Source organism: Taeniopygia guttata, chromosome Z (assembly GCF_048771995.1).
Source record: "Taeniopygia guttata chromosome Z, bTaeGut7.mat, whole genome shotgun sequence".
In the NCBI taxonomy this organism is placed as follows: domain Eukaryota; kingdom Metazoa; phylum Chordata; class Aves; order Passeriformes; family Estrildidae; genus Taeniopygia; species Taeniopygia guttata.
Window position 1 is genome coordinate 53,101,750 of NC_133063.1, and position 10,983 is coordinate 53,112,732.

At 36.5% G+C, this 10,983-nt stretch overlaps 1 protein-coding gene across 2 annotated transcripts in view; it reads left to right on the forward strand.

Annotated features, from left to right (window-relative positions):
- PARP8 (poly(ADP-ribose) polymerase family member 8) overlaps positions 1–10,029 on the forward strand; it is a 122,769-nt gene extending 112,740 nt beyond the window's left edge. For both annotated transcript variants that reach the window (XM_002196996.6, XM_030257350.4), the window contains one exon: positions 338–10,029. In XM_002196996.6, coding sequence (XP_002197032.1) covers positions 338–440 — 103 coding nt within the window. In that variant the 3' untranslated portion in view covers positions 441–10,029. The remainder of the gene's footprint in view (positions 1–337) is intronic.
- Positions 10,030–10,983: the final 954 nt, after the last annotated feature.

Sequence of the window (10,983 nt, forward strand, 5' to 3'; positions counted from 1 at the left end):
ATTAAGTCTGTCCACGTATTGTGAAGCATAATTTTTGTTTGGCTGTGTGTATTTAAGCTGAGGAATTCATGAAAGGCTTCCTGTGTGTGCTGTGAGCATCTACCCCTTTCATCTAACATTTGTCCCGTTTAGGTCCTAGCAATGACAATGGCAGCCTTACCGCCTCCCAATCTCCAGAGTTTAGGATGTGCATATAAAGATGCAGCACAGCAGAGCACTTCAGTAGAAACGTATGAACATATGGAATAAGCACTTAGAGAACAGAGTTTTTTTTATATTTTTATGTAGATTAATAAAACACTAATATGCTATTATTTTCTGAACTTTTTTTTTTTAGTTATGAAGATGGTCAAGTGGGTGATACAAGTATAAATACACAGGAACCAAGCATTCATAAAGAGATTCTTCGAGTCATTGGCAATCAAACTGCTACTGGTTAAAAGGACCACTCTAATTTAATTGATGTGAAGCCTTCCTCAGTCTCAAAGCTGGATTTTGAACTGAAGAAAATGCAAAAAACTAATTTATTATTACTACACTAAGCAAATTAACCATTTGAATACTTACTGTTTTCTTACTTAGTATTTCGTATCTCATCAAAATACCTGAGATGGTATCAATTAGTAACTGTAGGGGTGCAAAGGCTATTATTATACAAAATTAATAATTAAACAGGCATTTGGGTTGCTCACAATAAACAGACATTAAAAAGGATTTTTGTGCTGATATTTTTATACTAAACTTCAATTGGAAGTTTTAGTACTGTATACTGGTATTTTAAATTTAGAAGGACTGAATTGCAAGTAAGAGAGAAGATTTTATAGCGGAGCACTGTATTATGCAGGATACTTTGCAATAAGTAAAATATTCTCATATTAAAACACAATAAAAAGTTGTCTGGAATATGTAAAATTGAAGAGATTGGCTACCTGCAGCTATCTTTGATTATTTTTATTTTATGCAAATGCCGTTAGCATTTAGACTCAAAGGTGAAAACAACAATGCATTTTTTATTTACTGGGTGCAACAAAGCAAAATTAATGTGATGGTATATGTTCAGCTTTCTTTATCTTCTCTGGAACACTGTCTCACCCATTATGCACCTCAGTTGCATTTTTTAATTATACAAGCCTAGGAAACACCTGGAAAACCTAAAACTGTTAATTTTCTTTTTAGAATTTTCTTTTTTATATACTAGATTTTACAGTTTCATTAGATCAATGAAGGTTTTTTAATGTTTGCATCTTAACTTCAGTGAAATTGCTCTGTGATTAAATTTATCCATATATTTTAAAGTATGTGCTGAGTTAAGGCTTTTACATGGTTTAGTTGATTGTTGGTGCATCAGAAAATATATTCAAATGCAAAATTCTACTGGTTTTGTCTTGGTAAAACAGTTTTAATTAATTTCTAAGTTATAAGAAATCAATTTAAATATCTCTGTCTTTTAAATTAACAGCTGTTTTTTCCAACAGTAAGAGTAGGATGGCTACACAGATAGAGAAGGGTCCAGTCTCCAAGACAAAAAGCATACCCTGTGCCCTGATGAATGCCCTTGGCAGCCCTCATGGTGGCTATCCTGAAGCATCAATCACACTCTTGAATATGGAGAGCAGTTGAACTTACCCATCTGTGCAACTACTACAAGCCACCTCAGAAAGCAAAAATAGACTGAAACCTCTCTTATGTTACTTTCATAATAAAGATACTAAAGCACCAAATAACAGCACAACAGAGCACAGGTGTGTTTGTTTCTTTTAAACAGAACTGAATTAGGTCTGCTGTAATGGATTATTCCTTCTTTCTAGTTCATGCTACACTCCTGTATTACTTGCTGCAGTTGAAGTGCCCTACAAGTTAATAATGGTATTTGGCCTAGGAGCGTATACCTGGGATTTAGCATTCTACATTATTTAGCATACCTGTAGTTTAGCATCCTGCAGTTATTTGCTTTAGTGTTAATTTTTTGGGTTCATATCCAGACTTATAAAGCAAATTCTTTGTTTGCGTATCCCCATTTTGCTGTTAGTTCTATTGACTTGCACCTTCATTTGGTGGACCTCTAAATTAGAGAAGCACTACTCTAATCATTGTCTCTCATGTTGAGACACAGGTTAACTTCTTGAAACAAAGAGGTTTCCTGAAATTTGTCTATCTGTATAAGGACTGCCATAGGTTGTGTGACTGCAAAAAGTCAACATAATTCAGAAGTGGAGCTGAAACCATGGCATGACCATCTTTCTGTAATGGTCCTGCCGTATGTGTCTTAATCGCTCTGTTTGGCCTAACAAAAGGAAACTCGGAAGCAAGTCCACAAAGATGTTCTATGATTATTTGCAGGGCTGATAGTTCACCACTCTGGGATGCCTCTTCAAAAAAAAAAAAAAAAAAAAAAAAAAAAAAAACAGGAGAAAAGAGAGATGACCATGAGTGAACTGGAGGAGCCAAGTAAACAGTCATCTTCCCTGTTCCCTCAAGCTTATTGATGGACATGGGGTCAGAAATTGAATCCTTGAAGAAAGGAGTGTGCAATGTAGCTAATGAGTTGACCTCTGTTTGAATTGTGGGGTTGTGACACTGGTCATGCATGGTGCCATCGTAAGTACAACCCCAGGAAAGGGAAGAGAAAAATACATAGCTGCCAAATTTTAAGACTGCTCAGAGGTTTGTTTTAAATGGATGAGCCACAGTAAGGGATAGTGTGAGGGAAAGCAGGACTCCCAGTTGTATGGAGGCCTTGCTGTTGAGCCTGTCTCAGAGAGCACTTAGGTGACTAACTTAAGTGGGGAGAAGGATGGTGAGCAAGAGTAAAAGGTAGAATGTGACAGCACAGGGGTTACAAACCAGTGGAAGAAGGCAAAAACTTTCAGGGTGAAAAGTAGTTCTGAAGGGGTAAGATGGCATTAGCAGCTCAGGTCCCACATGGTTCATGGCAGGAAAAGGGACTGGCAGAACCAAGCTAACAGCATGGGGATAGACAGCCCATGGCAGTGTGGGGCTGCACCATTCCCAGGGCAAGAGGGCCACTTGAAAAGTTACTGCTAGGCTACAGTGCAGAGAGAGGAACCTGTTATCACACATAAACAGCAATTGAACTAGAACAAAATTCTTTGGCTAGTAACTCAGTCACATTTTTCTTTAGCCAGTATATTAATGAGAAACTTCCAATGTTTTGTATTACTTGCAGGTAAATTTGAATCTTTTAACAACAGATCATTTAACAGATCATTTAGCAAAGTATTAGTTCTCATTATTTTCAAAAGATGAGGGGAAGGAGGAATGTTCATTTGGCATCTGTTACGCCTCATATGGGAAATATCAAAGCTGAAACAAATACTTTTGTCACCAATAACTGAAATGGAAGAGCTTAAGGATAAGATTTTCTTTGAAGGATTTGTCCTTTGTGGTTTTTTGCAAAGGTGGAAGTTGCATGATGCCAAACGCTTCCAAATAACTTACATTAACATGGATTCCAAGGGATGAAAAATTAAAATCCTAGGGTCATTTGACCAAGACCCTGTGTTATGCCCAAAGCCCTTGCATTTTCCTTCCTCTATTGTCATGCACACATATTAGTGATGGACCAATCATTGTAACTCCTGCTGTAAAAGATTCAGGCTTTCCAAAGATGGTTTTTAATCAAAACAAGTAGAGCCCCAGGCTCTGCCATCTCTCTTGGTAGAAATTTCCATGAAGTCACTGCTGTTGCCATACCCAGTATGGAGCAACCAAGGGAGTTCTTGGTAAATAACTTTCTTTTTGCTATGTCCTACAACAAAATGCAAGCCCTCCTCATGGTGGAAAGGTTTGACAAAAATTTGCATTAGTGTTTAATGTTGCGTCCTAATTATGCATTGCTGTATTTATACTGCTGAGTATCTTAAAACATTGTGAGAGGAATCAAGAAAGATGCTTTTAAATCTTCCTTGAGATTCAGGCAAGTATTTAGCATTCAAGGTCAAAATTAAGCAATTTGAGGTATCTTCTATGATACTTGAGGTATCTTCTATGATACAAATCAACATGGCCCTGTTTTCTTCAACAGTGCTACACTGTTTTGATAACCTGAATCTTTAGCTTCCTATTACTTACCATAAAGTGGCCAGGTTGTGTAATATTTTGGTTAATGTTTTACAAGAGCTAGTCAATGACACTGGAATTTTTAGGCTTGAATTTTTTCCTGTACAGCCCTTGAAAAAACCCTTAATGAAGCTGAATGATTTTAACATAATAGCTGTTGGTACTAAAAATGCATCTTATGAATTATGCTAAGATTGTTCCTTTGTTAATACAAATATAAAGTCACTCCAGATTAAGACTTCATGCATAGATATATTAAACTTTGCTTACAAATCACTTACTCCCATGAAAACAATTAGCATAATTCCTACAAGGATAAATACAAAGTAGAAAAAAAAGCCAAAAGGAAACAACTGAATTACGAGATTTGTGGTTTAGAAGGACCAAACCCTTAGCAAATGCAAAAGTAGTATCTAGTTACTTAATAATTACATGAATTTAGACAGATTTTTTCTTGGCTGTCGGAAATGAAAGTGGGATACAAAGAATATGAGCCATGACTCACCATGCAGCCTCTGCTGGCAGTGCTGCTGCAGCTGGAATGGCCCTGGCCACCCATTCACTTCTCTCCTGTGACACACAGCATCCTGTGGTGTTTTATTTGCAAAATTCAGGTGTTAATCTGGTGTCTGTGCAATTTCTTCATTACAAACACCACCTCAAGGTGATGGATGAGTCTGTTGAGTAAACCGAGCAAGATCTGTTGCTTGTAGAGCAGTTCTGTGAAGCACCTGAGGTTGTTCAGAAAGGATCTTGAGTCCAGTCAGATGAATTTATTCTTTAAATAAATTCCACTCAGGAGTGGAGTGGTACTTGCTTCAGAAGGGGATAAATAAAAGGGGATAAATAAAAGGGGATAAATAAAAATGGGAAAGTTTTCTCCAAGCAGAGCGTCATCCTTTGTGCACTGTTCTGTGTGAAATGCACAAGGATGTCGCTGGGAGTTTGGATTTCCCGATCTGTGTTTGGAAGCAGGTCTGAAAGCACTGACCTCCTCTGTCTGTCCTGGCATGTCAGTGTTGTACTCCTGCTCACCTGCTGCAGCAACAGCCACTGACAAGAGCCGAAGGAATAAGACAGCTTGAACTGCTGTTCCATTGCATTTTGATTGCATGCTCCCGCTCAAGTTTCAGTCTGCCACAGAATAGCTACAATGTAAATTACTGCCCATTACACTTTGCGTTGGGATTTTGTGTATGTACTAGGCATAAGGCTTTTGTAAAGGGAAAAAAATTAGTTTTTAGATGAACATATCTACTGTGTTAAAAACCTGTTGAGAAGATTGCATTAATAATTTATCAAAAAGTCAGTAAAAATATTCCTTATACATAGACATTTAATTTAATGTTCTAAAAATAATTTTTGAACTTACCCAGTATGTATTGTATCTTTGAACTTTAACAAACAGACACTCCTTTATATAAACATAAAATATGCCAATGTTTCTTTTAACTCCCTAGCCATTTTTTCTCCAGATAAATTTATTAAATTCTGTGCACAAAATCATACTGCAGCCTGCTATTTAGCCTATGGTGCCTTAGAGTTACTCAAATATTAAACAAAATGGAGATAATGTAAATACTGCCAGAAGATCACTAAGGCCAAATATTTTCTCTATTCACTTTTTACTGCACTTGCTTTCTATTGCTATTTAAGCCTCTTTTATTCAGCTTTGTACCAGCTATAGCATTGTAGCCAATGTAAATGTTTACCTTCAATAAATCAGAATTTGTTCAACAAGCACTGGGCATTTGGGCACTATTTTGAGAACTCTGTTCAAAGTTAAAACAGCCATCTAAGAATTAAACTGCATCTGAAGCAGTTTCTTGACTTTTGCTAATCTCAATGACATCTAAAAGTTATGCCATGCTTTTACACATGTTTTTGAAGTAAAATTTTTTTGCAGTGATCTTTTTAAAAACACTTAGATGGACAGTAAAACCAGCTTTTCTTGCTGTGTGTATCTGAATGGGTTACCCAACTATAATAAAAGCATTGTTTTGCATGTACAGTATCATAAAATGCATAAAGATGTCTCAAGATGCTTTTTATAATTGCTTTTAAAGAAGTTCTCTGTTTTTCTGTAGAGCTGTTTTTGTCATGAAAACACAGCAGATATATGACAAACCGTGTCATACTTTAATGTGGCTATGTTTAAAGTATAAATACACATCTGCAACTCATAAAATATGCAGACGTTCGTGGGACTGGTTATTAATTCAGTGAGTGTACTGGTTTTTTCACTACCTGTGAGCTCATTTTAATTATACGGGTGGATGTAGCTTGCAACTTTTGAAACTTTTACCTTTTGTTGTTAAATTTATTATTTTTTAATCAGATTGCAGAGTCAAAGTGGTACTTACTATTATTTTGACTGCTGGGAAGTGTATTACACAAATATGACTATCAGAGAGACAAAAAGATACATCATTGCTACTCTAAATGACTGATAATTTGCCTTCGATTTAAGTGTAGAGGCTAGAGCTTGAATTCTCTAATGGGAGAGATCTTCCAAATTTTGGAGGTCTTGAATTTGGAAACAGTGACTTCCAAACTCACAAAAGAAGAGCTGAGTCATCTCTAGAATTGGTACCCACAGAGAGTAGGAGGGTCATAATTTATATTTGCTTTGGTTTAACTTACTTCATTTCCAAGTAGCTACATCACAAGTTCTCTCAATATGTACCAATATTAAGTTTTCTGCTGAGAAGGTCTTTGGTACACTGTATCCACCTGTTGAAAGGTTCCATGTGGGACACGAGAGATTCGCAATCCAAACAGTAATTGTCAGCAGTAAAAAAATTATTGCAATGAATAAGAGCTACTTTCAAGTGCACACACTGTATTTTTAACAGGTCGAATAGCAGAGTATCTCCTAAGAAAATATCACCATTGCAAAGAAGGATATACTTTTTTATTAAGATGTGTTTACACACTTGACCAACTTCACATTTTTGAAATTGGTGTGCAGTGAAGATTGAAATAAGTAATTTTGCACAGAAGTCACAGCCTTGGCCCCCTCCAAGAGGGATTTGTCCTCCTGAAATACTGTAAGGCAACTTAAATATAGCTGCATCAAATGAATGAAGCCAGTAGTAGCTGAGGGCTGCAACTTTTCTGTGCCCCAGCTCTCAGCACAGTGCAAACACTTTAAGAGATGAAAACTTTAGGAATGAAGCAAAGGGCTCAGTGCCTTGCAAAAACCTGGTGTCAAAACAGATGAAAAAAAAGGAGCAGCACTTGGGAAAAAGTATTAAATTGGCATTTTTGTTAGACAACATTGTTGATCCCTCAGGCTGAGCAAACATTTTCCATTCACAGTTAAGGGAGAGAAGTATAATTCAACACACAGAATGTGAAGCCTCTGAACAGGGCATAAGACCCTTCTAGCATCAGCATTGTTTGTAGCAAACCCATATGCAAGGCGTCAGCTATTGGATTCCAGCCAGTTCCAGAAAACTGGCATTTTGCGAGATGCTGAATCTGTGGGAATTACACTAGCAGCAGGAACAGTGACTGCTGCAGAAGCAAGAACAGCACAAGTCTCCAGGGACTGTGTCTGCAGCAAAATACAGGAACTCCTGGTGTATGGTTTGCTCAACAAAAGCCAGAGCTTATCATCAGCAAAGCAATTATAATTCGTAACTTTTAAGGAGAAAGCTTTCCATTGTTTAGGAGAAAGGAAAAGGAAAAAAAGAGTAGTTTTATTCAACCTGCTGTCCTGTCACTGGATAGTTTAGTCTAGTAGCAAGTCTGGGGCATGTCCCATTCTACTTGCATGTAGCAGGTTTACTTACAGCACTAGTTAGGAACTTTCTTAGAGATCTCAGGCAGAAGGAGGAATGTCTCAATTGGCTGACAGTTCCTTGGAGCCAGTCTCATATTTTATAACTATTCTAATGAAGTCTGTACAGGTAATATATTCCAGAAAGGGAATAGGTGGCTGATACTGTCCTTGCTGTCCTTTCAAGTCTGATCATACTGTTCTTCCCATGAGCTGCTGAAAAAACAATTTTGCTGATTGTTTGAAAAAAAAAATCCTTAATCTCTCCTGATCTTTCCATCTCTCCTAGACAATAGCTTGGAGTTTGGGTGTATTTCTCTTCACAAACCTCTACCAAAGTTTATTCAGTGTGAAGAGCTCAAAGATGAGAGGAATCAGAGGCTAAACTAATTGGAATAGGTATAAATGTAATTTGAATGTAGGTAGATGAAAATGTGTAAGTATATATTAAAAAATTTGCATATATTTATAGGAACATAAGTTGAAACAGAACTTTTGACTTAAAACTAAGGATCACAGTATCACTGTTTACAACACTTCTGACAAATGGTGTATTACAAACTGGTTTTAACTACCCTAATGTGATATGTGTTGGTAGATCTTACTTGTTGACATTTTGTCAAAGACATGTTTTGCTAGAGGCCTTCAAATTTTTGCCTGTGGGGAATACAGTCACTCTTCCTCTGTATGCATTATCACATAGCTGGTATGTTGTGCTTCATGCAGTATACCATATATTTGAAATTGTATTATGCCACTCTTTGGCTTTTTATTGTCTTTGATTTCATGCTTACCATTCTAATCAATAGTACATGAGTATCAGAAATCTCAAGATCTTCTAGCACCAGTCTCATTTCAGATTCCTGCTGATACTTTATGCTTTGGAACTTTGCAGCTTTTTTTTTCAGCTGCATGTCTCCTTTTTATGCCCGGGTTACAAAGGTTTTTGGGTGGTTGCTAAATACCTTGCTAAAGCTGAGAGGTGGCACTTCTGTCTCTCTGAGAGTTGATTTACCTTTTTTTGTTAAGATCTCTCCTTTTGTTAAGTTTCCAGTGGTCTTTTACACTACGAAAAAGTTGCAAAAAAATTAGAGGACTTGTTGGGGAGTTGATTTTACTGTTTGTTATGTTGTTCAATGACTTCCTATTCTGTATATCTGTGCTAATGTGAGCTGAATTTGTGATTAATTGAAGATCTCTTTCCTGTTGCTTGTACTGCTCACAGAGTTAGCCTTTAGAAAAGCATCAGGTATGAGCATTAAAGCACAAACTGAGTATATTTCAGTTAAAATGCAAAAATATGCAGCCACGAAGAGTAAAAAAAGTATTGAAATTACAGTCCATCAATACAAAAAGCATGTGTACAAACTACTAACTTACACATGAAAACAAGAATGTGTGGCCAGATAGGTATGCCAAAAAGGATGCTGTTAAAAACTAAAGAGTTTTATAAATACTATTTCCTGTCATTTTCTTTCATCTAAGCAAATTTGGCAGCGTAAGTTCAAAGTACTCCCTACCTTTGTATTTCTGGCTCTGTCTTTAAACAGAGTTTAAATTTAACTGCTGGTCTTTCCTTCACAGATTCTTCTTTTCCCGTATTTTTATGAGGAAAGTTTCAATTACTTTAAAGAGTGTTATTGATCTCCTAAATGAATCTGCTTGAACAATTTTCATAGATTAGTTTGAAATAGGTTTTTTCATTAATAAACTACCATAGGCATTTGCTTCCTTTCCATGGAGATTTTTTTGATGTTTGTAAACCTCGAGTCTTGAGTTTTTACTTGAACAAATCTTTTCTTAAGGGGATTGAAAGACTTGATGGTGTGTGCATGAGATTTATTATGAAAATTTTACTTTTGTCTTTGTAAGTGGTGTCTCAGTGGCCTGGGCAGCAGATTCTGGGTGTAGTACAATTTATGAATTGGTCCCAATGAGGACTGATTTTGATTTTAGCTTTTAGGGTATCATTGACCCATTGGATAAAGCTAAAAATTCTGACTATTCGTATCAAATTCTGTGTCTGTAAATTATGTTATTTTGTGTAAACTGTTCCTTTACATTATCTGCTCTGTGAATCTCTATTCATATCTGTTCCTGCCAACTCTACTATGCATGAATGCCAAGAAAGAAACAAAGTTAAAATAAAGATGTGGTTCATGGTCCCTGCTGACTGGAAATTTTGTGTGGGTTCATGTAGGGTAAAATAGTGCAAGAGGTCACTCTAGCAGTTTTTTGAGTTGAACAGTTGCCTTTCATGCCTGTCAATGTTCTTGAACCTATTCATTTTGCTTGTATAGGCACAGCCATCTGGTCAGACTTGATCTGTTTGTTTGTCTGGATCAAGATCTTTGCTCTGAAGCAACAAAGGTATTCCTTGTTGGAAGGTTACATTTCATTGGGCACTATTGTGCTTGCTTTTCACTTTGTACAGTTTCCTGTGACAAAAGCAAATGAAAAATGGATGAAGGATACTGTTATTTTGATTTGTAGCATTATTCCTACAGCATGAGTAAGTAAAAGGGATTCCACAGCATTCAGGCCTCTACATACACTTCAGAATTCACAATAATTGACTTATATTTTCTCTGACTAGATATATATATACACACATGCTTGTATCCTTTTTAATTTTGACATTTTGATTGCCAAGTAGGTCTTTGAATACAAGAAAGTGGGCACCATTGTTTCATATACACAGAGATTGTCTAGACTTGCTAAGAAAGCTGAGCAAGTAGAACCTAGTTATGAACAGCGATTTATTTCAGTGCTCTGCGAAACAGAGACTACTGAATCCTGTGGGTGGTTTTATGAAAAAATGTGAGCAAGCATCTACTGGAAGACTAATTCTCTCTGATCAGAACAGATTCAGAACAAAACTTCTTGAGGTGCGAGGCTTGTTCAATATATTCCATTGCACAAGCCCCAGAACAAGGATTTGATTAAATACTTGTACTTGCTCTTTTTTTAATTTTTTTTTTTTTTCCCCCTCTCCACCAGAAACTTTCTCTGGGCAAATAACTATATCCAAAAACTTTTCTAACTGTAAAAGCCATTGCTGGTTAATCACAGCTATGTCAGTTTAAGGATGTGATTTCCACAAGTTAGTCCCTTAGATT